This window comes from Tenrec ecaudatus, chromosome 9, assembly GCF_050624435.1.
Source record: "Tenrec ecaudatus isolate mTenEca1 chromosome 9, mTenEca1.hap1, whole genome shotgun sequence".
Taxonomy (NCBI): Eukaryota; Metazoa; Chordata; class Mammalia; order Afrosoricida; family Tenrecidae; genus Tenrec; species Tenrec ecaudatus.
Window position 1 is genome coordinate 2,440,817 of NC_134538.1, and position 26,784 is coordinate 2,467,600.

A 26,784-nucleotide genomic window follows, 5' to 3' on the forward strand; every position below is an offset into this window, starting at 1 on the left:
CACTAGGCGCTCCAGGCGGCTCCCACCCGGCGGTGGCGGCAGCGGCGGGCCGCGATGGTTTCCGACGCTGAAGGATTTTGCATCTGATCGCTCGGCGTTTCAAAGGCAGAGGGCCCCCTCCCCCTTTCCCCCTCCCTCGCCGTCTTTGTTTCCTCCCCCCTGCTCTCCCCGCTCCCCCCACCCCCACCCCCCTCTCCTCTCCTCCTCCTCTTTTTTAGAAGCAGCGATCGGAGATGGATGTCTCTCTTTGCCCAGCCAAGTGTAGTTTCTGGCGGATTTTCTTGCTGGGAAGCGTCTGGCTGGACTATGTGGGCTCCGTGCTGGCTTGCCCTGCAAATTGTGTCTGCAGCAGGACGGAGATCAATTGCAGGCGGCCGGACGATGGGAACCTCTTCCCCCTCTTGGAAGGGCAGGATTCAGGGAACAGCAACGGGAACGCCAGCATCAACATCACGGACATCTCAAGGAATATCACTTCCATGTAAGTCAGGCGGCCGCTCCCCAGCCCGCCACACCACCCCACCCCCCCTCCACCCAACCCTTGCTCCTTGGCTTCTTCCTGCCCGCCTGCCCGCCCTCCAGCACCCCGGAGTCGGCCCTCCGCCGCCCAGGCTCTAGGCTGCTCTCTGCCCGCAGGGCGCGCGGCAGGCTCGCTCTGGCTCGGGAGATGCTCACCGGCGGCTTATTCCAGGCGAGGCGTGATCTGGCGAGGCTTGTGTGTGTGCGCGCGCGCGCGTGTGTCTGTCCCTGGAGAGGACCTCAGTTGGCCGAAAGCAAGCGGGGCCCAGCTCCCGCCCCCGCGCCCACCCGGTGCTGGCTCGTTTCCGGGGTGCGGATCGGGTTCTTTGCCCCCCACGAAATAGCAACAGTTTGGCCACGCGCAAGTGGAATAAAGTAGGGGAGGTTCTATTTTTCCGGTAGTGGCGGCGGCAGCGGCGCGCAGCCAGGAGAGAAGGTGACAGCGACTGCTCGCGACTCAGCCAAGATGTTTAACTATTTCCTTTTGGAAACAGCCTGACACCCTGACAAGTAAACAAGTTGGAGCTGGCTGCTCTGGGGACACCTGGGATCCCAGAAGGCCTTTATAGACGCCTGCCTGGTCCCTTTCCTTGGCGTCCTCCCTCTCCAACCCCATTTTTGGCATTTCCGAGATAACCCCGATTCCCACTCTCCTCTGCATTTGTGCGCCCACAGAGCCCTCCCCTGTGTGGGGTTTGAGAGCTACTCCTTAATAATCCAGCCAGGATGGGGGGGGGGGGTAGCGGTGGTGTGGGGGGGATTGCATATGATCATGCAGATCTGGTTATTTGGAGAATACAACTCTGATTGGTGTTTGCCTAGGTGTGCCAGGTCCCAGTGAGACCTGTGGTAACCTGCTGGGCTACCTTTGAGGCCTATCGTTATTTTTCTTTGGTGGGTATGGGGGCAGATCTGGCAAAGAGAGAAAGCAAAAGCTCAGAGACAGAGGAGCCTGCCTGGCATTTCTCCCATCCACATGCCCTGTGGGAAGCCCACGGGGCCAGCCTGTCATCTGGGAGAAGGGTGTGAATGTCACTAGGATTGTTCAGGCATAGATCTAGTCTGTCTTCTCCCAAAGCCCCCGCCTCTTGCCCCCCACCCCAGTGGGTCGGATGCTTAGAAGGGCCAGTTGAAGACGTTTGTGGGTGGCTTTCTACCCCTTGGGTAAAGCCCAAAGAAGCCTAGTGTGCAGTTTGCACTGTTCTTGCAGACGGCAGCCCTCCGGAGCCTCAGCCCCGCTGGCTTCAAAGCCTGAAGGACTTGCACTGGCTCCTGCTCATTCCCGCTGAAGCCCACTGGCCCCCTGGCCTTAATGGAGACTCTGCTCACGTTCTAGCCACTAACAGTGTGAGGGAAATGTACCACCCAGGAAATGTCCCTGACTCCTGGCCCATATCTCAGCTGTGCCACTCAGCGATTTCCCCCTGGACACCCTTCAACCTGGCTAGAGATGACAAGATACACAGCCCTGGGCAGGGGTGATGGAGAGGGAGGGGGCAGCTGGAAGGCCGTGGACCATCCTGCTTCTCTGGCTCCCTGCAGGCCCCAGCATTCCAGAGAAGAGTCCTGAGAGAGATTATTGAAGTGAGTCTTGGAAGTGTACCATGGGGCTGTGTGTGTGTGTGTGTGTGTGTGTGTGTGTGTGTGTGTAGGCTTAGCAGCTGGCTCAGGAATTCAGGAGCCAAATCTCAGCTTTTCGAGAGACTGGAGCAGGCCGAGGGGTGGAGAAGGGGTGTCCTCCGTTCCTCATTGCCCGGGGGGGCGGCGGTGGCATGTGCAGCATCGGGCTTCTCGTCGGCTGGGGGGATGTGGGGATCTGTGCTGCTGTTTCAGGACAGTTACCATCGCAATCAGGGAGGCGCTATAGCCCTACGGAGGCGCCACCCCTCTGAGAATGAGGCTTGTAGCAGCGGGCTTGCTCTGAAGAGTTGGGGTGTCTTTGCAGGCAGTGGGCCCAAGGCCAGGCAGCTGACAGGGGCTGGTGGCCTCTTGACCTTTTGCCATTGCAGGGCCCCAGGAGAGCATCCCGGACAGCGGGGAGGGGAGCAGGGACCACATGGGGAGCCCCTCCAAGGGTGCTATCTTAGGGCTCCCTATGGCAAGAAGGCAAGAAGCTGGGACCCGTTTCTATAAATCCACCAACACCCAAGGCACTGGATTCCCTGTGAAGTCCTGACGAGTGGCAGGTGGGGGAGGGTCAGATGTCATGGGTCAGATGGCCCCTTCTTGTCCCATCTTCTCCCCAGTGTCCTATTAAGTCTATGGTTAATATTGACTGATCTGGGAGGGGGACGGGGCCAGCCTTCTACCTTCGAGGCCAGAAGATCCATGAGAGAGCTGGGGAATTGAAGCAGCTGGCACCCTGGAGGAGATGGACGCTCAGGGTGGCAAAGTAACTTGTTCCAGCCCACAGAGTACCACGTGGAATCTGGGGTAGAAGTCTGGTCTACCACCTCATCTCTTGGGCTGGGAGGGCGCTTGGAAGGACGGGACTCCAGATAGGAAGGGACCTTCCATTAGCACCAAATGGGAAAAGGACAATGGATAGGAGGCCAGGACTCTTCCAATTTCTGATGTGGCTGAGCCCTGGGCTGGAGAGACTCCAAAGCCTCCTGCCAGCCTGGAGCTCGAGGTGCTGGTGTGTACCTAGGGGGGCAGACAGTGGGTCTCAGCATCGCCTGGTCCTCTAGTTCACTCTCCTGTGCTGAGGTTTGTGGACCTTTTGGAGCTGTGGTGATCTGAGGTTACTTCACCCCTGGGTTCTGAGAGAGACTCAGAACTCAGAAAGATGGCGAGTAAGAGCAGCCTCCAGTTCTGCGTCCTCTGGACGCTGCTGAACACTGTCACCCCGTTAGTTGTGGGGGAAAGGGCAAAAGTACAGGGATTCAAAGGGCCCTCTTAGGGGTCCTTGCTGCCCTGGCGACCAAGCCCCTTGACAGTGGGGCCCCTGGTGCATGCACGGTGCACAGTAACCTCACCTAGACGGGCCGTGCGCGGCCGCACCCAACCAGGTTCTGACGTCACAAAGGCAGGAAGTGATGGCTGGGAGGGTGCGCTGGCCCAGCTGGCCCTCTAGTCAGGCTTCCCTGGGGCTGGGCAGGAATGGTGCCTGGGTGGCTGGTAGAGAGATCAAGGCAGAGAGGATGGCCTCGTTGGGTGCCCTGGACCTGTGCTCATGGGCCTGGATCCCTGAACTAGGAGCTCCCACCCGGAGGTCCCCTGGTGGCTGGCAGCTCTCCATTTCCTTTAGTGACCCCCTGCCCTCCTTGCAGGCCTTTCTTGGCTAGGCAAAGCATCCTTTGCTGGCTCCCTGAGACTCAGCTTCTCTAAGGATCCAGGGGAGCCCTGGCCTCTGCCAGGTGTGTGAGCCAGGTTCCAGGGACGTCACAAGCTCCGTGAGGAGTGCTCACGGCTCAGGATTGGGGCTAGGCCAGGGCGACATAGGCAGAGAAGTGAGGGTGGTGGTGGGGTTTTCCCTGGACTCCACACCCTCCCAGCTCATCTTTGAGGTTGAGCTTTCAGCTGGAGAAGGCCTGTGGGTATTTAGTGGCCCACCCTGAGGCCCAGGACAGCCTGTGGGTGGCCATGGATCAAAGCCTGGGCACCTCTAAGTCCCCTGGGCCCTGCCTGCCCTCTGTCTGGCACTCAGTCCTCCCGCTGCCTGTCTTCTGTCTGGCTTGGGGAAGGCCTTGAGCTCCTGCCCCAGCTGGTTCTCAGGAGGGACAGCCTGTAGCCCTCCCTCATCCTGGCCCTGGTCAGTGTCCTGGCCTCCCTGCTGCCAACTGCTGTCCCCTCCATTGACACATAGGCCCCATCCCCAGTCCCCCTGGGGTCTCCAGCTGGTCAGGCCACATTAGGAGGAGAGACGGGTGCCTAGGTGACTGTGCTCCCACTTCCTGTGAGCCAGATCAGAGCAGAGCTGCCTGTCTGAGCTTGTAAATTCAACCATGGATTGAGCCCACCAAGTGGAATGACTCTTCCAGCTTGGGCCTGGTATCATTCCAGGGCCTAAGAGGCTCCGTGAAGCCACTGGGTGGAGCCCATGCAGGCACATCCTTGGAGATTGGTGACAAGCGTTGTGATGCCATCAGGAAGAGATGGGGTAGGAGGGGGGTCAGAGGGGGGTAGGAGGGGGGTAGCAGAGGTGCTCCCTGATTGGCCACTGACCATTTCCCCTTCCTTTCCCGTCCTATGTCTAGAAAACTCTGGGCCAACCAGAAAGTGCCATGCGCAATTTGGAATCAGCTTCTTGGGCCAAATGCCACATACTTCATCAGAATGCTCTGAGACTGTAGCCTGCTACCAGTGGCCTGACAGCCAGCATCCTGGTCCCCATGCTACCCCCGCCTCCCGTAACAAGCTCAGGGCAGGGAGACCATGTCCCTGGGGACTACCTTCACCCCAGTGTTGGGGGATTTCTCACACACAACACTCTTGTAGAACGTCGATTGCAGATTCCTTTGAACCTAAAGAGGACTATTCAGCACTTACTATGTTCAGTGAAGATTTGTGTTAACTACAAGTATTTCGAAGTGTGAGATTTTTTTTCGAAGTGTGAGATTTTTATTGATCAAGCATACCAACTAGTTACTGGAGCTGGTTCTGATGCACGGTGACCTCATGTGTGTCAGGGTAGAACTGGGCTAAAACCTCAGGGTTTTCAGTGGCTGCTTTGTTGGAAGATCACCGGGCCTTTCTTCCACGGCCCTCTTGGAGACTGGTTCAGCAGGTTAACTGTTTGCATCACCCAGGGACTCTGAGCTTGGTGCTAGAGTCTCTTCTTGTGACCAGAGGGTCTGAGCTTGGGAAGGAGGGAGACTGTTGACAGGAGAGGGACTCCTGAACTCCCCCTGTTGCCCCTTTTTGGCTCTGGCCAAGGAGGGGTCAATGAATTGAAAGGGGCAAGAAGAATATAAAATATGACTGGGTTAGTAGGGGGGGGTAGGGGGGGATGGGGGTAACAGCTTCTGATCAGGATTCCAAAGGGCCACTAACAGTTCTAAAAGACCCCCACCTCCCCTCCAGTATCCTACCTTTTGGTCTTTGGTTAGTAAATTATTCAGCTCCATCAATACCCTTGTCGTTCATTGACACCCAGCTTTCCAGCCACCGTTGTGAAGGGCACCCTTGCAATGCTACCGGACAGAGATGCTCAGTCCCCTTGTGCCGATCAACCAGCCCTCATGGAACAAAGCACATAGCCCAAGTCACACTGATGGGCTGCTGGAGGGAAGAGCTGGAGGGCCATGGACCCCTGGGACCCTCCTTGGGCACTCCCCTCACGGCCCACCTGGCTGGTTCTCTTGGCTCCTTCATCTCTCACGCCCTGGGCCCTTCTGATGAACTCTTTGTGGCTTAGTAAGAAGAGAAAGGCAGATGTTTTCTCATCCAGAAAGTTCAGGGTCCCATAAGGAGAGTGGCCAAGGGATTTAGGGTGGGGAGTGGGGGTGGGAGGGGTGGCTGAGTGTCCTGGCAACTGGGTTGAGAAGTGGCCTGGGTGGAGGCTGGCCTGCTCAGGACAGGCTGTGGGATGAGCTTAGACCACCCTGGGAAAACACAGTCCTCCTGGTGTCCAGGGCTTGGCGGAAGCTCCATTTGGATGGATGGGCTCATAGAGAGTGAGGCCACCGGTGAAGTCACAAGTGAGGGGGGTGGGTGGGGAGGGGGAGCCCTGAGGGCCCATGAGAAGGGCTTCTAGGTCTCTGACTAGGGCCAAGTGCCAGACTGCCTGGGATGCAGTGCTTGAAGGGGTCGTTGTGGCCACCCTCTCCCTTATGCCCCTGGGCCCTGGGGAAGGGCTTCCCCAGCTTAGAAAGTTTCCGGAGAACTCTGAGGTGACTCCCCTCTGCTGGGCCAGGTGCCACCTTCTCCTCCACTCTGGTACCTCTTCTGGGCACTGGGTCAAAGCCTGCACCTCCCCCGACTGTCTCCCTGGGGGCGATGTTTCCAAATCCAGGGTCCCCAGAGGCAGCAACCACGCGAGCCCCGGGGCTCCTCACAGCCTACAGCCCACGCCAATTAGAAATAAATGCAATGAGTACTGCTGCTGAGCTTTATTTACTTGCCGGGCTGGGGCAGGGAGAGGCTGGGCAGGCTGGGGACCCAGCAGTCCTTCTGGACCTCAGCCTGGCTCTCCCCAGTGACGTGTCCTCTGCAAACATCCCAAGGTCTGGGCGGTGGGAGACCAGGATTCTCTTCCCCAGACAGACATCACCTGCTTGGAAGTGTGGACAGGACTCTGACAGCTGCTTTTCCCTGGGCTCTGGCTTCCCTAGCAACCCTGGCTTTGAGAGACATCACTGTCCCCCCAGATCTCACTTTCCTGCTCCATAAATGAAGATGACTATGTGGTGGTAGGTTCAGCTGGAAGTCAGTGCCGTTTGCATTGCCTGGCAAATAAGGAGCTGTCAATACGCGACCATTAGTCACGACTCCAGCACGCACTACGTTCCAAATTCTGTTCTAAGTACATCCTGAGTCGTCGTGCTGTAAGGTTAGTGCACTCAGCTGCCATCCACAAGGTTGACAATTTGAGTCTACCCAGAGGTACCTCAGAAGAACTGCCTGGCTATCTTCATCTGTAAAATCAGCCACTGTAAACTCCACGGGGCAGAAGCCTGCGCTGACGCATGTGGGCCACCAGGACGGGGAGTTGGCTTCATAGCAACCACTTGGTTGAATGTCATTGTGGCGTTATAACAATCCCATAAGTCCTCTGAGCAGCCCAGGTGTCCCCACGTAGTGTTCAGTGCTACCTGAAGGGTTGGTAGTTTGGGCTCCTCCATGAGTTGCCTGGGAGAGCAGACCTGCAGCTCCATGTTCTTTTTTTTTGATCCATGTTCTAAAGGTCATGGCTTTGAGCACCTGACAGCATGTGTCTGCTTGGCACACGCGGGCTTACCAGGACTTACACCCGCTTGATGACAGGGATCCATGAGACCATTTTATAGATGGGGAAACGGAGTCCAGTTAAGGCATTTGGGCTGTGTGATTTGATACAGCCAGGGAGCAGCAGGGCATCTGGCACTTTCCCCTCTCCCAAGCCCACTGTCTGTTCTAACGTGCAGGTACCCTCACCTGAGTTTGACGGCAGCGCCACCTCATCTTTCTCCGGTGGGGCTGGTAGCTGGTGAGCTGGAGTTGCCGGGCGTATGCAGACACTTATATGCACACATGCACAGACGCACTTATATGTGCACAGGATACACATACAAACACTATGTGGCTGGTATGGAAATGAATGTAAAAGAGATCAGTGGGGAATTCTAGGAGGGTCTTGCAGTTGGTAATCTTCTAGTTCCCTGGGGAAGAAGTGCCATGGCTGGGGTGGCAGACAAGACAGTTCAGGGCAGAGCACTGAGTAACCCAGAGTCACAGGCCTGAAGGTGGGGAAGGGCACACTCATGGTCTCTCTCTTGGTCTGTTCCTGACACAGCTTCCTGGGAAGGTCAGGTCTCAGCCAGAACCTCTTCTGGTGCCTCCTTGACACCCTTTCTCTTGCACCCCCAATCCCCCATGGTGTCCTGGCCTCAGAGGTCAGATCGGGACCCACAATAGAGCAGGTGCCAGCTGAGGCTGGCAGGGATTCAGGAAGCTGGTGGCTGGGTTCCAGCCGGCTCCACGCGGGCCTGAGGAAGGGTCAGCAGGACTGGGACCTGACTGCCCACAGCAGCAAAGTGCCTGGCTGGCGAGCGGCGGTGGTGGGGCTTCTGGGGATGCTTTGGGTACCACGGCTACCTGTGGGTTCCGAGCAGAAGCGGGTGTCTGCAGTGCAAGCTGATATTAGAGCATCTTTCCTGAGGGCGAATTCCCCGTCTTTCTGTTCCCTGTGCCTGCTTTCACCATCTGATCTCGCCGCCGTGCTCTAGACCTGTGTTCCCCACGAAGCTGCACGGATATCCTCCCGGGATGTACCTATAGGAAGGAGCTACAAGCCCTGGTGATGGCTACCGTGACCACAGAGAGAGCTGGGATGTCCTGTAGGACACCCAAGTTCGCGGGGGTGCAGGGCAGACATGTGTGGGAGCGCACGTTTCTCCTAGTGCCACTGTGGGTGAGGCTGAGGCCCAGCAGGTCTCAGGGGCCCTGCGCCCCAGGCTGGGGTGAAGCATGCTCCCCTGCCTTGCCTCCTACCAGCCTGTAATCAGGGCGGAGGACTCCTAGAGGCAGGGGAGGGAGTTTGTTTCCCAGAGCCCCAGCTTCCTGCAGAGAGCAAGCGAGAGCGAGGATGAAGGAAGCAATTGTGGATCCGCAGCCCTAATCCCGGTCTCCTCCCACGGTACACTGGCCTGTGCGTGAGCGTCGGGGGCACCCTTGCGCACGCACAAATGCGCCTCTTCTGCGTTCTGGGCACATCACGACCTAGGTCTCAGTAAACAAACCCTTATAAGCCTCTGGCTTCCTGCCTGCGAGCCCGCCCGTGGCCACTAGAGGACAGTGCTGCGCACGACACGGTTGGCGGTGGCGGTGGAGGTGGTTTTGCGGGCGGGCGGGGCGGGCGCTGGGCTGGGGAGCTAGTTCAGTGGGATGTGCGTGAGCGGCAGCCGGCTGAGAGAGCACGAGTCCGAGTCGGAGCTGGAGCAGAGCAGGGGGAGCTTCCCTTTCCGAGGCGGGGCCTCTTCTGGAACAGCTGGCCCTGCATCCATGTCCAGGGCTTTCTGCAGGAGGTGGCAGGGAGAGTGCTCTTGCTGGACAGATGTCAGCCTGGAGGCCTTGCTTTCCACCTTGGATCAGCGCATCGGACCCAGAGGTAGTGGAGATGAATGACTGGTACATAGCCCCTGCCCTGGACGAGTTGCTACGGAGGTATTAGTGGGTAGGCCAGTGCCCTGGATGAAGGGAGCTTTCTGTAACCCCTCAGGTCATCTGACCCCAGCCGGGACCCAAGTGTGGAGGCATCTCTTGTCTCCCCTAGTCTCCCACTTCCCCTCACAAGCTTGGGAAGGAGCAGCTGATGACCAGACCCCACCCTGGACCAGAAACAGACCTGAACCTCCCATGGTTTCCCGTCTGCTCCAGGCAAAGAGCACCCACTGCCTGGTCCCATCAGTCGCTGGCCTGCAAGTGAGCGTTGTCCCACTCACCAGGTACCAGCTTCAGACACCTTTGTTAGCATTTTCCATCTTTGCAGTTGGGTCTCACTCTGTGGAAAGCGGAGGCAAGGGTTGCCCGGTCCTGGCCATCTTCACGTTTGTTGGCATGCCTACTGGGTCACTGTGCATGGAAGTGCCTTCCACCCTGAAGGGCCCGCTAGTCTTCTGTTGCAGCCCATAGGGCGTTCACTGTCTGGTGTGTGGAAATAGATGCCCACGCCTTTCTTCCTAGTCTCTCTCAGTCTACACACTCCATGGAAACCTGTCCACTCCAGGTGATTCTAGTAGCCTTTGGCATACCAGTGGTGTGGCATCTCGATGAATCAGTCTGCCCCATTGTGGCAGTCTGGCAGATGGGGGTGGTTCCCGAGATGAGATGGGATCGTTGGTGGTGAGTGCTGAGCTTCCAGGGCTGGGGCCTGGGATTTTGTTCCCAGAGCCATCAGGTGGCTGCCCAGACTCTCTCTGTCTTGGAGGCTCCATTCCCACTCTCTGCCCCTGAGACTTTTTGGAGGCTGGCTGGTGACAAGCAGGGAGAAGCTGATATTTACGGCCCTCTTACCATGATGGGGACCGGGTGCCCCTACAGCCTCCTTACTGATGGTGACTGCTCTGTGAAGCTTTGGGTCACAGCTCGGCCCCTTGCCACTTGTGTGTGACCCTGGACTGGCGGCTTCACTTTTTGGCCCTCCAGTTCCTCCTCTAGAGAGTGGAGATCATGCTGACACACGGTGACCCGATGTACACCAGAATGTAACCTTGCCTGGTCCGGGGGCATCTTCATGGCCACTGATGTGTTCGAGCCTCTTACTGGGCTGCTGGGTCCGCCCATCTCCTTGAGAAATGCTCTCCGTCCCACCAATGACTTTTCCAGGAGCGGTGCTCCTCTTTAAGAGACTGGTCTTTCCTGACTATGTGTTCAGAGTTTCACCATCTTCATTTCGAAGGAGGTTTTCGATCTCCGGTGTCTACAAAACTCCGAATGCTGCTTCGTTCCCTTTCATCCACAGCCTCCAGCCCCCCACCCCTTTTCCTCTACACATAAAACTCAAATCCACTGCCCTCAAATGGACCCCAACTCAGAACCACCCTACAGGACATGGCAGAACAGCTTCTGTGGGTTTCCAAGATGGTCACTCTTTCGGAAGTAGAAAGCCTCCCCGCTGTCCTGGGGAGCAGCTGGCCGCGGTGAACTGCGGTGTGCCTTTCCTGGGTCATTTGAAAGATCTCTTTAATTCAAGAATCTCAGAGTTGAATCAAGTCTGCGTTCTCCAGCGCTGCTGGAACGGAAATAGCAGCTGTGGGTGGCTTCATTTTCTCAATATTGGAAGAGGTCCGCGATCAGGGCGGCAGGTCTAGGGGAAGGCTTTCTCTCTCTGCTGATTCCGGAGGAAGGTCCAGGTGTGTTGTCAGTGTCTACCTCGGTTCCTTGGCAGTCCACTGGTGGCATGCGCTTCCCAGCCTGGGTCGTTCATACGCCCCTCATCTGTTGTCCTTCTGGTCTCCCCTCGTCCGGCCTATTCCAAGTCCAATGGCGGATCAAGTGTCTAACAGACAGTGTCCATGCAGCACAGGTTCCGTGTCCAGAGTGGTCCAGGGGGCTTCTCGTCTGAGACGCAGTGTGGTGGAATGGGAAGAATGGAGCGTCCTCTGTTCCTGTATAAGCTCGCGCAAGTCCCTGAACTTTTCTGACCTCAGTTTCCCCATCTGAGAGATCGGGCAGGCTTTACCCATTGTTATCGAGTGCATGTGGAGATTAAACGAGCTTGTGGCAGGTGCCTGCCTCTGGGTGGGTGGGCAGAGGCCATGCTGGTCAACTGCATGATGTAGGGGGTGTGGTGTCTGTACAGAGTGGTGGCAGAGATGCTTCTGAGTCCTGGGAGTGAGGTTAGACGGCAATACCCCGCCCCCCTCCGCCCCAGGAGGTGGGGGTGCTGTTGCAAATGTACAGACCTCAACTTTACTCTGGACTACACACGATTTTATTGCCAGGGGTACACTGAGTCATTTTGTGTGTGTGTGTGTGTGTGTGTGTGTGTGTGAAAAGGGATAGTAGACTCAATCAGTGGGAATCTATGGATTAGAGGGAGTTGTAGGAGAGGGGCTTTCACCTGGCCGAGGGTGACAACAGAAGGACCAAGGTGGTCTTGACTTGGAAACTGTGACACAGTGGCTGGGAACAATGCCTGCTGCACCACAGTGAGATGGGATGGCCTGGTTCCTGCTGTGTCAGTCTGACACCCGGGGGCACAGTGCCCCCGAAAAACCCTCCTGTTGGCAGTCTCTCCCGACCCTGCCCTAGGGCCAGCCTGCCCATGCCCCATGCAGGGTAGCTCCGTCGCACCTGGCCCCTTGCCGGTGCTGTCACACATGGTTTCATTGATCCCCTGGGCCTGTGTCATCTCCCTTGCACCGGCGGAGCCTCTTCTGGCCACAGTAACTGACTGGGCCGGTCAGCCACCGGTCTCCATCGAGGGCCCGGTTGTGTAGAAAGACTGTTAGGTCCAGGGGGATGGGGATGGCATCCCTGATATTTAGCCACCCCATGGGTGACGTGGAAATTCTCGCCGGTCCTGTTCTGTCCGAGCATTTGGGTGAGGATCGGACCATTGTGCTGCGTAGGACTTTTGTGAGCTGATTTCCAGAAGTACATTCCTGGGCCTTTCTTTCTAGCCTGTGTGACAGCTCTGGTGAACCTGTGCAGCACCATAGCAACGCATAAGCTTCCGTGAACAGAGGGGTGGGGCGACACAGGAGGTGCCCTGTACTTCTCAGACTCTGACACAGGGTGACCCATCTGGGCCACCGGAGGGGGGTGCTGCCCAGAGCTTTCTTTTCTGGGTGGTTTTCATAAATTTTATAGACCCAGCAAAATATGTGCCAGTGGATCAGTTTCTATACAAGCTAGCCTTACCAAATACATTCTTCAATTTGTAAAAGGATCCCTACGCTGTTTCTGAGTTCTTCCTTCCCCAGGAATATAAGTTCACTGTCCCTGAAGATTCCTATCTATCTATCTATCTATCTATCTATCTATCTATCTATCTATCTATCTATCTAATCTTTGGAATTGCTTTTAGCTACTTGATTCCATATAAATATTTTTAAAAAGAGTATAATGCTCCAGGCAGACTTTAAAAAAAATGACTTAAACAAAATTACTGTTTAGTTTTTAAGAAGACTTTAGGGGATATTTTTGATTTCAGGTTTAAATGTGATCTTAGGGAAACAGTAAAACAAAACAAAATGTAAAAACATCTTCATGGTTCATCCAACCTTTATGGCTCCAGAAAGTCTGGAGTCTATGAGAATTTGAAATTCTGTTCTACATTTCCTTCATTTTGATCAGAATTCTTTCTTCAAAATGCCCCGTAACAGTAGCTGGGCATCACCCATTTCTTCCGATCTTGTAACAAGGGAGGGAGTTGTTCAGGGAGGAGATAATTATATACACATCTTATATCCTCCTCCCATTCCTGCTATCTGGAGCCCCGGTGGTGTAGTGGTTACGAGTTGGGCTGCGATCTGCATGGTTGGCAGTTCAAACCCACCGGCAGCTCCGTGGAAACCCGCCAGGGGTTGCTGTGAGTGAGCACTGACCTGATGGCAGTGCGAGTGCTCCTGAGGCAACTTCTTGTGAGCAGAGACCAGTGGTTGTGCCTTGGGGGGTCTGCCCTCCAGCTTTGAAGACCTCAGGGGGCCTTGCACAAGGAGCTGGGAGGTAGACCGGAAGTACGGAGCGTGTGGCTTGGTTTATCCCACGGAACCATGGCCCTAAACCTCCAAACCCAGGAGCCAAATCCTGTAAGGTTTGGGGTCTACACGGGCAGCCTCACAGCTGTTTTCTTTAAAAAATGTATCTGTCACACAACTTTGTCAATTCAACTACTTAGAACGGGGTCACTCACTGTCACTAATTATAATACTTGGCCATGTACCCTATCCTTCATCAATGCGCTGTTTCCATCCCTGTGAATTCCCTTTTCTCCCTACCCCCGTCCCTGGTATCACCGATGGACTTTGCTCTCTCTATTCTCCCTTTTCCTATGTGACGGATGTCTTCCATGGAGCAAACCGCGTCTCAGCCTCTCCTGAGACGTCAATGGTTGTAGCATGTGTCGGCATGTGGCTTCTCAGCCTGGCTGAGTTGTCTGCAGGGACCCCATGTTGTTTGTCCACTCATCTGCTGGCAGGCAGTTGGGTTGTGTGCACCCATTGAGTGCTGCGGCGAGCCCTGGAGTGCTGTCTTTTGAGTGTATGCTCCAGCCGGTTGTCAGTGGTTCGTTTTTGGGGAAGTAAATTGCCAGGCCGTTCTTCCCGGTTGACTCTGGGTGGACTTGACCCTTGAGCTTCATGGTCAGCAGCTGAGCAAGTCAACGGCACGCACACACACAGGCATGCACACACACCTCACCACGGGAGCTCTAGATGGCTCCTGACAATCCTCAGTTACAGCTTTCCCAGAGCAGACTGCTCAGCACCCCAGCACCCCCGTAGAGCCTCTGCCTAGCACTCACCCCAGTTCCCCATGCAGCCACAAGGGGGCACCGGGCTATGACTTCTGTGGGGAGGGCAGTGCTCTTGAGCGTGTCCTGCCTGGAGAACGAGGAAACCTTCTATTCCTGTACAGCTTCACACTCTTGGAAACGTAACAAGGGCAGCTCTACTCTGTGCTACAGGGTCGCGCCGTAGCGCCGGGTTCACTGTGATTGTGCCTTTGGTGAAAGTCTGAGCTGAATGTGGCATCTCCGAGGGGCCTGGCAAACCACCTCCACTCCACCGGAACCCATAGTGTGGAGCCTGAGACCCCGGCCCAGTGCCACTGGCAGGCAGTCGATTCTGAGTCAGCGTGACCTTATCGGGTAGAATAGAATTGCTCCCTAGGGTGTCCGAGGCTCTGAATTGTGGGATTAGACAGCCTCACTTTTCTCCCGAGGACTGGCTGGTGGTTTAGAACCTCTAACCTTCTGCTTAGTAACGCAGCACAACGCACTGTGTGACCGGAGCGCCGTCTGCTGTCTCAGGGGAGGCTGAGAATAGAGAGGAAAGGTCGTGGGCTTGCCAGTCTCGGCCCTCTGCTTTCTTCTTTCTGGAAAGCTAGGAGTACACGGCTTAATTTCTCTGCGTTTTATTTTATTTTTTCTGCCCCCTGCAAAGTGTGATCGGGAGGTGTTGCTGTGAGATGCTCCGTGAGAACCAAGCCTTGTGATGTGCACGTCCTTCTCTTTCTGGAGGAAAGAAGCCAGAAGCCAGGAGCTAGTGTGGCAGGTGGCTTTGGGATCTGTCTGCCTGCTGGACCATTGCACTGTCTGATGAACCGTCTACAGCAGCGGTTCTCAACCTGTGGGTTGTGACCCCTTTGGGGGGGGTCGAACGACCCTTTCACAGGGGTCGCCTAAGACCACCAGAAAACAAAAATATTTCACCATATATAATTACATATTTTGTGATTAAGCACTATGCTTCAATTATGTTTAATTATGTTCAATTTGTAACAATGAAAATCCATCCTGCACATCAGATATTTACATTATGATTCATAACAGTACCAGAATTACAGTTCTGATGTAGCAACGAAAATAATTTTAATGGTCGGGGTCACCACCACCTGAGGAACTGCATGAAAGGGTGGCGATGGCTTTAGGAAGGTTGAGGACCACCCATCTATGGTATCAATTCCCTGGGGGCTGCAATGCCACCCAGTGGTTGGAATGGGAACAGTGAATGTATTTGGCCCCTGATCTTGTAGGGTGATGGTGGTGGGAATTGTTGGGGAGTTACCGGGGGGGGGGGGGGGGGGGTTGGTGGGACCACATGAGAGTGAACTTGGCATTGGGTGTATCAGCTTCCGAGGGCCCATCAATAGAATCTCCTCCTCCCAGGACTAATGGCAGAGGCATCCACCTGGGGCTGCTGAGACGGCGATGGCCCTTGGAAATGCTTCTGGCCTGGACCAGTGAAAGGAGGTACAGCTGGAGAAACCACCGGAGCCCCTGACGAAGGGAGCTATAGCCAGTCCATCCTGGCGGCAGCCTGTGTCACTTCTCTTGACAGATGTTTTCATAGCCAAGACACCTGGTTGGCCTTAGCCAAGAGACACAAGTTCTCCACACCTTGGTATTTTTACCTGGAACTCCTCAGGGTGGGGCTGATCGACTGGGAGCTTCTTCCAACATAAATGTGAGCATCAGACATCATTCCAGACCCTCAGTTCAGGGTGTGTGTGTGTTGGTGGGGGGAGCTGTTGGGGGCCGGTCAAGAGGAAAGGGACTAGCAACCACTGATGAGCTTCGGAGTCTTGTCGGCACCTCCCGGTACAGAGGCAGGATCCCCCCCCCCCCCGACCCCAGAGAGGGGGTGGTTTCCTGAGCAGAGGGGTGCTCTGAGGCTGGAAAAGCGGTCTCTCTGGCTCCCCGTCTTGGTTAGCATCTTCGTCTCTCCACCTGAGACCCAGGAGGGGGTGTTCCGCAGACGAGCCAGGCACAGGAAGTCATTTCGTGTCAGCTCTGCTCCAGATTGCGTTTCTGACTCCTTGCCACCTCCTAAGTGGCAGTCACTTTAACAAATGTGGCGAGAAGACTCCAAGTGGGGAATAACATGGGAATGAGGGAGGGGGCAGGGCCAGGGAGGGGGTGCCATTTTATTCTCTTGGCAGAAGCACCTTTATTGAGGAGTGCAGCTGAGAGAGTCATAGTGGGGGAGCTGGAGCAAAGCCCCTGGCAGGCTGATGGGTAGTGGGGGTGGGGGTTGGGGAGGTGCTCTTGGGAAGAAGTGTCTGGTATCTAGTGGGTAGGGCTTGTGGCTATAGCCTTTCCCCACTCCATGGGAAGTTCCATGGGGCTTTTGGTACCTGTGCCCCAGCAGGTGTTAGGGAACATGAGCCCATATCTCATTTTCCCAAGGACTCTCGTTCAAGTGCATAGCAGACAGCACTTGGGGACCAGGCCTGGCAGTGTGTCCAGCCCACTGCCAACTCTGTGCTGTCCTGCATCTGCCTGGCAGGGCGGCGCCCAGCTGACTGGCCCAGCGCCTGGACTGCTGGTAAAGGATGGTGAGTGGCACCTTGGTGGTCCAGCTTGGCTCTTCCCCCTCCTCCATCCTAGCACCTGGGCACCAGTCATGGGCTTGGCCCTTTGCTGAGCCTGGGATGGACCCAATGATGAGAAAATGAAGTCTGTGATCCTTACCTCCTAGAGTGGAGTAGAAGAGGCAGGAGCTGGACAAGAGGTCCACAGCTAGAAGAATTTTAGATGTCTGCTTGATGGACTTGAAAGGAAAGTGTATATCACACACACACACACAGACACACACACACAGACACACACACAGAGACACACACAGAGACACACACAGACACACACACACACACACACACACACACACACACACACACACCAGTCGGTAGCTCAGGCCTCCAGTTTTCGACATGGCAACTGTTGGATTCTAGACTGACCTGATCTCAGGAGTGAGTTGTCTGGCTTGCGCCCTCTGACTTGAACTTGATTCACTGGTCCGGCAGTTTCGCACAAGCCTTGGTGGTAATTTCAAGAAGCAACCCTGGCAGGTGACGATGGTTAACTGGCTGGCCTGAAGTTGGGATTGGAGGTTGGAGTCTGCCCAGAGACACCGCGGCAGAAAGCCCTGGAGATGTGCTTCCGAAATTCCCTCTCCCTGCAAAGCCATGGGACCTGGCGGGCGCCTGGACAGTACCCCAGGGACCGTGATGGGGCAAGACAGCTGGCTACATGTCTTCTGTGGAGCCTGACTGTGCCACAGGTGGGCAGGCGGCTTGCCTGGTTGACCTGTGAGCCCGGCTGTCTGGGAGGGAGAAGGCAAGGGTGCCAAGAACCGTGTGCGAAGTAGGGGCCGCCACAAACTCCCTGGAGGCCCCAATCTATGCAGTTACCCACCCTTTTCTTCCCTGGGTGTTCACTGGCACCTCTGCTGGGCCAGCTCCTCTGTGAGCGCTGGGAGGAACATGGGGGGTTTTCCTAGGTGGGGACCTCTGTCTGCTCGACCAACTTGCCCTGGGCTCACAGTTGAAGGGTCTTACGCAGGGTGTGGGAAGGTGGCCGGGGTACAGGTCCCACTCTGAAGTCCTCCAGAGGGGCTCAGGGATCTGCCTTTCTGATGTGGGTTGTGGGGGGTGGGGGGACTGGGTGGGGTGAGTGGGAGGTTATGGATCTCTGTGAAGTTGTAAGTCTGGGTGCCAGCCCCTCTCCTTCCTTTTCCTGGTACCCAGCCGTGGGCTGATACTGAACTAACCCGCCCCCCTGCCCATCCAGCTCAAAGAACAGAACTGGTCAGGGGAGTGTCCTTGTTCCTCCTGCCCCCAGGGAAACATCAGGCCACTCTCAACCAGCCCTGCCTCTCGCCTCCTTGACCCCACATGTGTCTGCTGCCCATTCCCCTGACCTCCTCTTGCTTGGCCCCATTGGTGCGTGTTCGGGCCCCACCCTGCCATCCTCCGGTGGGTCTGTCCTGGACTCCAGCTCCTCCCTGATCAGGGAGGCAGGGGTGGTGTCTCCGCTCGGCCCCATGCCCGGTGCCGCAGTGCACAGGATAGACTTGCTGACTAGAGAGACTCTGTGTCCACAGGTGTGCGGCATGCCAGGGCTCGCTCTCTGCTGGCAGCCAAGCAGCCTGCTGGTGGGATCGTCCAGGGAAATTAGCAGTCCCTCTTGTGAGAGCAAACACAGTGCTGGCTGGGTACGAGGTGCTTTTCCAAGGGGGGGGGGCTTTGTTAATTGTTTCATTTTTCACCCAACCCCGCGAGGCGGCTACGATGATCACCCTCGTTTTACACCTGGGGAAACTGAGGCAAGGAAAGGCTCAGATACGCATCCAAGCAAGCAAATGGCTGGCGAGCCCGGGTTTGAACTCAGCAGCGGCTGGGAGGTGGTGCTCAGCATCCCTGGACCGGATGACCTGCCTCCCTTCTGGCCAGTCCCCTTTCCTCTGGCCCTGAACCGGGTCCTCGCCCCACCTTCCACGCAGGCTCACCTGGCTGGGCAGACTCGACACCCAGGGATCTTTGAATTTTGTGGGCACATGGGTTTCGGACCACATCCTCATGGGATGTGGGGTTGCTGGCTTAGTACGGCTGCCCTTGAAGTTACTGCCTCCAGCAGGCTGGGTGAGTCTGGGCAGGCCACTCTCTGTCTCTGGGCCTCAGCTTGCTTGTACGCAAAATAAGGGGACTTCTAGCACTGGTTTACGATGGCTGTGTTGTAGTGGGCTGGGCTGGGTCAGGGTGGGGATGTTGGAAAAAGTGCCATTGCAGGAAAGGACTTTCTGGGTCCTGGGGAATGGGAGGCTGCCCATGGATGTATGGCCTTTCTGGACCATGGGCAGATGCACCTGAAAGTGTGTGTGTGTGTGTGTGTGTGTGTGTGTTGTGTGTGTGTGTTTGGCAAACAGACCCTCTTGGTTCTCAAACGGAGTGGACCTCCCCACATCCTGACCCAAACGCCTCAGGAATTTCCAATGTCTCCCACTTGCTCCCAGGATGACATCCAGGCTTTTCGGCGTGGCGTTTGGAAATGTCCATGCTCAGGATGCAACATCTGTCTGGAAGCTGGCTCCCCCTGACCCCACTCCCGCCCCACGTCACACTCACCTACTGTTCCTACTTCCAATCCCCCCAGCATTTCCCATCCTTGGTGTTTGATCCTGCTGATTCCCTCACCCCAAAGACCTCTGGCCTGTAGGGGGCCCATCTCGTGTCCACTGGTCAAGCAAGACCTGCCTCTAAGGGGTTCTCTGTTGTCTGGACTGGGTGTCCCTGATTGCCGTCTTTGCCCAGCCCTGCCATTCCCGACTCTCCAAGCACGTACTAGTAATAGCTGGTTTCTCCAGGCCAGGAAATGGATAACCGCATGCCACTGGATCCTTTCAGTGAGGGAGAGATCCAAGAACCGAGGAATCCACAGTTCACAGGTGAGAGAACTGAGGCACAGCCCATGCAAGACATTGCCTAAGGCTGTGGCTGTCCATGGCAGAGTTAGGATACACCCTCCCTCAGCCCCACTCTGCCCCAAGCATGGTGCCAGAGCCCGGGTCTCCACATTGTCTGTAGCTGTGTGAGCAGGAGCAATCGTTTAGAAGTGGTCAGGAGGTGTGAATGGTGGCAGAGCTGTGGGCTAGGACACTATACACCAATCATAATAAATACCTCGTCACACACACACACACACACACACACACACACACACACACACACACACGCCCTGGCTGCATTTTGAAAACATAAGGCTAGTGAGAAGTAAACCAGTGGCGGAATGAGAGCCCATCTGTGTAAGTCACAAGAAGCAACAACAATGAGCGATAGAATGTCTTGCTTATGGACCCAGCTCGGGAGAAACAAGATAAAGTCACGGGCAGGCTCCAAGCCAGTTTCCAGATCGCATTGGCCTTTAGGAAGGTGGGCGAAGAAAAGAAGGATGTGCATTGAGTTTGTGAATTTGGTCTTTCGCGGTTTCCTTTCCCTTGTCCAAGATGTCAGCGTGTGACACGATGGTGGCATTTCTGTCGGGCTACCCACGTCCCTTTATGGACATCCCCACCACCCTCCTCCCCTAAAGCCTGTGCTATGAAAACTTAGAAGTGCATACCGTGGTTTGTAGCATCCGACACTACGTGGTGGTTGTGTCAGCACATGATTGCTGTGTCCTGACGCTAAAGATGCGCAGTGCTCCTTGAAGAGTGTGCTTAATGGTCTTTAGACATAGACAGGCCCATTGCGCTCTGAGACAGACAGCTGACTAATGTGGATGTGAACTATACCTAACGGCCCCCACTTGGGAACGCATTTGTCTATAAGGACACCTGTAGGAGTGGGACTTGTTTGTATCCCGGGACTGCCTGCATGTATTCAATATATCATCTTTTTTGTTATTAAAAGTAAACCGTTAGAAAGCTGAAGCTGTAAACTGACTAGCGTGCTCCGGGGTCTTGCAGTTCGAAATAAAATCCAGGTGATACCCTAAAACCCATGGCAGCTCAGACAAAATAAAGTCACATGCGTAAATACACAGCAGACAAACAAATACACAAGAGTTGCATCCGTGGACCTTTCTGGGCGCCCCATTCTACCAAGCTCGCCAGCTCAGACGTATTTTACTCACTTGCTTCATAGCATAACGCAGACCTCTCCTCTCCGCCCATCCATCTGTCTTGTGCTTTGGATGCATTCCAAAGCTAATTGCAGACGTTAGTACACGTTCCCCTAGATCCGTCAGCATGTACATCATTCGACTGGAGTTCAGTGCTTGTGTTCCTCTGAAGTAATACTTAGGTCCAAGGAAACGGATCTGGTGTGTGTACTCTCAGCATTGTGACAAATGTCACACCATGAAACCTGAACTCCACGATGACCCCGGCCATTACCGCGGCCCCCGAACATGCCCTCAGGCAGCACCCCGCCCCACTCACCTGAGGCCAGCACTGTCGGCTATCCTACATGGCAGCCGAGTTCCACCTGCTCTACAACTCCCCGTAGCTGGAGCTAGACCATATGCACTTAGCAGGGGTCCTGTCTGACATTCATCTCCATGGTTGTGAGTATCGATTTTCAAATGCCTAATCCGCGATCCATGGTATGGATCTGCCTGGTTGATCTTTTTGAATGTTGGAATCATAAACTGTTCGGGGGCTTTGTTGACTAAAACAGCTCTGAACCTTGGTCCTTCTAGAGCCCTTGCTCTCTCTGGAGCAAGTCTTCATGGGCACATGTGTGCCTTAGGTCCCTGGTGCTGCTGTAACAGAAATATCAAAAGGGGGTGACACCAAAGAACAGAAATGAATTTTCTCACAGATTGGCAGGCCAAGAGTTCAAATTCAGGCTGTGACTCCCGGAGGAAAATGTTCTGTGTTTTTGCTTCTGTGGTGAAAGGCCACTTTGTAGTCCCTCTTGAACCATGGCGACTCCATGTGACAGGGTAGAACCACCTCGTAGAGCCAGCTTAATGGTTATGCACAGGTAAGTTATATCCTAAGCCACCAGCATCTCTGCAGGAGAAAGACAGAGCTTTCTGGAAACCCACAGGGGCAGTTCTACGCTGTCCCAAAGGGTCGCTGTGAGTCGGAATCAACTCGATGACAGAGTCGAGTGAGGCTGCGATATTTACAGGAGCAGATGATGGGTTTAACCATTGTGCCCTGACGTCTCCTTTCAGCTTGTTTTGGGGACTGTCAACCAGATCCCATCTTCTGGTGACACCCCCCCCCCCCCCCCGGGTAGAATAGAATTGCCAACAGGACACTGTCCCACGCTGTAATCCTTATTGGGGCAGATGTCACCTTTTCTCCCGTGGGGTTGGCAGTAGGTTTGAACCACCAACCCGCTGTGCCACGAGAGCACTTTGTCTAACTTCTCGTAGCTGGTGGTTCGTAGAGTCCCTGGACTGGTTAATCCATTTGGCCTCTGCGCAGTCACGTAACCTCTGCCTCTGCCGCATGCCTCTGCTCTTCTCGACAGCATTTGGGAGAGAGTATGTGTCGGATCCATGCCACACTGGCTGTGAGTAACTGATTTACGGTGTTGCCTTAGACTGCATTATGTAGGGTGATGCCGTCACAGTTCCTTAGGATTCCAACACATATTTGGAGGGGAGACGGCTCAGTTCACGGCAGCATTCATTTGTTTCTCTCGGGGGCCCTCCCAGGAGTTGTGTTTCTGGGTTGAATGGTCAATTACAGGAGCTGGAGTGGCACCGTGGGTTACGTACTGGCTTAGGTAACCACAAGGTCAACAGTTCAAGCCCCCAAGCTGCTCCTTGGGAGAAAGATGAGGCTTTCCACTCCTCCTAGGATTTACAAGCTAAGACACCACAGAGACAGGTCTGCTCTGTTTTACGCGCTTTCTATGGGTTGGAATCCGCTCGATAGCAGTGAGTTTGGTTTCGGGCTGTTATGATCTATCAGTGTAGACAGCCAAAGCCAAAAGACTGGCTTTGATGATGGATCTGGGCTTGGATACACTTAGGTGGCTCATGATCTTACCACACGCTTGTCATGTTGGTGACGTGGAGGGGCCAAGGGGTGGCATGTCTTCCTTTAGGTCACCTACCTGGTGGGATTCTGTCAGACTCAGAGCCACTGGGTTCCGGTGATGCTGCGCTACTCCTGGCTGCTTTGTGCACAGGCTGAGCTGAAGCAGGCAGAAAAGGCAGGGGGCTGACCTCTCAGGAGCAGCTCTGGTGTCCCCGACTGAAGGACACCTTTGGTCCTTTTAGAGCCCTCGCTTTCTCTGAAATGGTGGAAACCAGGGCTGGGTGGACATTCAGAGCTGGTTGGAAGGGCTGGACCCTGGGCAGGTGTTCTCATGCTGGGGGCTGAACTGTGGCCTTAGAGAGCCCCCCTCATCCCCAGTCCTACTGCTTCTTTCAGGGCCCTTGGCTGGGCCATCATGTATTCAGTGGACAGACAAATGCTGGACCAGGCCCCTGGACTGTGTCACCTTCCACAAATGATTTTACTCAACTGCTCAGAATGGGTCCTGGAGAGGGACTCCCAAGACACACGTGCCGTGTCCCCTAATTCTTTCCACGGTCAGAGGTAGTGGGCTGGGCATGAGGGTGGTGGTTACCCGGACTTCAAGGCATGACCCTTTGGTGCCCACAGACCTGTGCATAAGAGTGGAGCCAGTTCCCACCTTGGTGACCCCAGAGCCTCAGGGCAGAACTGTGTTCCCGAGGGAGTGCCTTACCAGGCCTGTCTTTCAATGCCTCTCTGGGTGGACTGGGCCCTTTGCAGAGCAGTCAAGTCTGTTACTCATGGGCGCTGGCGAACATAGGAAGGCCTAGGGACCAGTGCATTTTACCTCGGGAAGCGTTTACATCTTCACAGTGGTGTTGGAGAGAGCATCAGGGTGCATGGGACCCCTGGGAGAGTTCTGAGCATGGCCAGCAGGTCCCCAGAGCAAGGGACAAGCAAGCTGCAACCTGCAGGAAGACCAGGTGCTGGCCCCACAGAGGGAGGGTGGATATGACCAGGTGCTGGCCCCACAGTGGGGACAGCGTGGATGTAACAGGAAGAAGCCAGGTATGGCTAGTTAATGCAAGGCCCACGGAGTGAACCCCACTAGCCCCCTGCCGCCGAGTCACCTCCAGCTCCTAGCAGCCCTGGGGGACAGAGTAGCACTGCGCCGTGGGGTTTCTGAGCCTGTGACGCAGGCAGCCTCCTCTTTCTCTTGCTGAGCTGATGGTGGGTTCGAACTGCTGGCCTTGCCACCAGGAGCTTTTTCCCTAAGGACAGTTGTGAGGTCTTTGAGGGTTGGAATTGGGTCTTGTTTATTTTTGTCTTTCCAGTGCTTAGCACCGTGCCTGGCTAACTCAATGTTGGGTCGAGGAATGAATGAATGAATAAGTGAATGAGTGAGAAAGTGAATAGGGAGCACTCATGCTGAGGACCTGTGGGCTGTGGGGCCTTTTGAAAGTCAGGCGAGGGGAGCCGTAGCCTTGGGATTCCAGAGGGGCAGGTGGGGTTGGTCTGGGTTGGTTTCCATCAACTTGTGCCCAGAGGTCCAGGATGCTGGTCCTGAGGGCTTGGGCAGGGGCCAACCCCTCTTCAAGAACTCCTTGCCAACAAGTTCCAAGCCCTTGGAGGAGGCGTGGCCCCATTTGGAGGCATGGAGGTGGAGGTGGGTGGTAGTAGAGTGTAGTAGCTCTGAGTCAGGAATGCCACTTGCCAAAATAGATTTGTTTATTCAGAGATTTCATTAACATGTTTAAATATTAAAGAGTAAACAACGTGTGTCTAGTGGGATTCAACATTCACCAGCGGGAGCTCTGACTTAATTATTTGGGTTTCCTTAGCCCAAAGAGCTGGCTTTCCAGACTTGTTCCCAGGAGGCTGTGGGTCTGTCCATCTCCCTGGACAGGGCAGGGAGGTGGGAAGAGGACAGAAAGAAGTCTGAGGCAGGGGTGGTGGAGCAGGATGGGGGATGGAGGGGGAGAAAGGGAGAATGAGGAGGAGGAGGAAGAGAAGGAGGAGGAGAAGGAGAAGGAGGAAGTAGAGGAGACAGCAGAGGCAGTGGGTGAAAAAAACACACAAATGAACAAGCCCATTCCTGTAGAATCGCTGTCCACTCGCAGCGAGCCTATAGGACAGAGTAGAACTGCCCCTGTGAGTTTCTGAGTCTGTGACTCTATGGGAGTAGAAAGCCCTGTCTTTCTCCCGGGGAACTGGCTGGTGGTTTTGAATTGGCGACCTTGTGGGCATCAATCCCATGTACAACCACTCTGCCACCAGGGCTCCCCAGTGCTGCGAAGGAGAGGCACTTTCTAAAAAGGGGAGCTGTCCAAGTCAAGGAGACTGAGATGCTGTGTCTCCTCCCTACAGCCCCACCCACCCCTGCCCCAACAGAACTCAGCACTGCCGCCCCAGATGGGTGTGCGATTGGACTGTTGGGGGCAGCTTTTCAGTAGATCAGTCCATTTTTCCTCTGAGCCCATCTTGGTCTACAAACCCCACTGAAACCGACCTGCCAGCACCACAGCAGTGTGCAGACCTCCTCCAGCACATGGGCGATGGCCGCACAGGAAGCACATTGAGCAGGATTGTAGATGAAGAAGGCTGGTGAGAACGAGGGAGTCAGGGAGGGGCATCTCCAGGGGCTCTGATCATGACAAGGCCCACCTTAGTGATCCAACCTTTGTGGGGTACAGCTTCTCACTGTGCCACTTAAGGGGCATTCTGCCTTCCCTTCTCAGGGAGGGGAGGGCTTGGATAGAGGATAAGCCCCCCAATCTCCACGTCAGGCAGAACTGTACAACCCAGTGATCTGCATTACATTATCTCTGCAAATGAAGTCCCCGGGGCTGGGAGATTACCCAAAAGATAACCTCAACAAATACAAAAACCAGACCCATTGCCTCTGAGAGGATTCCGCCTGTTAGTCACCCAGTACGTGAAGATTACACTGGGGTTATTTATTGGCAATGCAAATGTTTTAATTTTTCCTTTTTGCTTATTCAGGCTTTAGCTCCAGAGCAAAACAGCCTGGGGCGGCTCCGAAATAGATTCTCTCTGCCCCATTAACTTATCCAGAGAGTGTAATGGTCCTTTCCTCCCTTAGCCTGGAAGCCATCATTAAAAGGCAGAGATTTATAAAAAGCAAAGACCCTGAGCTTTAGTCAAACTTTTGCGCAGGGCTGGGGTAGGGCAGGAGTGGGGTCAATTGGTCACCCCAGTGGGACTGGTTCCTGTGGGTTTAGCCTGTGAGCGGGGCTTAAGCTTTGGGACTTGTGTGCCCAGCTGGGTGCTGTGGGTGGTTAGGGGTACAGACACTGCCCAACAAGAACTCTTTAAGGGCGATCTACCTTCCTTGACTTTCTCCACCTGGCACTTGCCTGGCGTTTCATGGAAAGGCTCTCGGCACATCCTCCTCACCCCCTCCCACTAGCTCGTGTCCGCGCCGGCCACCTTGCTAGAAGTAAGCTCTTCAGAAGTCACAACTCCGAAAGATCAACTATTGCAAAGCCAGGTACCTGGAGGGTCAGTCACCCAGATGACCGAGGAGCAATGGATTTGCCCACAAGCAGCTCACGGAACCTGGTTGCAGAATGTCATGAATGCTAAACACGCTCAGACAAATGCTTCAAGCCAGGACACACCAGCCTGACCCTGGGTGGTTCACCTCCCTTCCATCGAATCCATCCCAGTTCACTCCTTCCATTCCTAAGCAGCCGTAATGTGCCCAGGTGGCCACTGCAAAGGTGCTGAGAGCAGTGAAGGAACTCTGGGCACCTCAGCCCAGAGCTTCTGTTCTTCAGGAGAAGGCCCTGGAGCCAGGGAGGTTGCCACAGAGCAGGATGCAGTGCTGGGAGCCCTTCTGTGAGGGAGGAGTTGAGGGGGGTCCTTTGATGGACAGGTTGGATCTTCAGAGAGGAACAGGAAGGGGTGCCTGAAGGACCTGTCTGACTAAGATGGAAGGTCCCCAGCGGGCATGAGGGCACGAACGTGAGGTTCCTTGTTAGCTGGAGAGCCGGGAGCATGGAGGCGCCACCAGAAAAGACAGGCTTAGAGGGGGAACCCTGGACCTGCTCGGGGGTGGCTGTGACTTGCGCTCAGGCACCTGCACTTTACCTGGTTGGCCATTGGGAGCATTGCAGGGGTAGGGACGATTCCTGGGTCCACTGCTCAGCCCAAGTTTGAAACGTTGGGGAACCAG

At 55.2% G+C, this 26,784-nt stretch overlaps 1 protein-coding gene across 7 annotated transcripts in view; it reads left to right on the forward strand.

The window, feature by feature from the left end:
• Positions 1-233: 233 nt before the first annotated feature.
• Positions 234-26,784, forward strand: part of NTRK3 (neurotrophic receptor tyrosine kinase 3) — a 470,484-nt gene continuing 443,933 nt past the window's right edge. For all 7 annotated transcript variants that reach the window (XM_075557452.1, XM_075557453.1, XM_075557454.1 and 4 more), the window contains exon 1: positions 234-481. In XM_075557452.1, coding sequence (XP_075413567.1) covers positions 234-481 — 248 coding nt within the window. The remainder of the gene's footprint in view (positions 482-26,784) is intronic.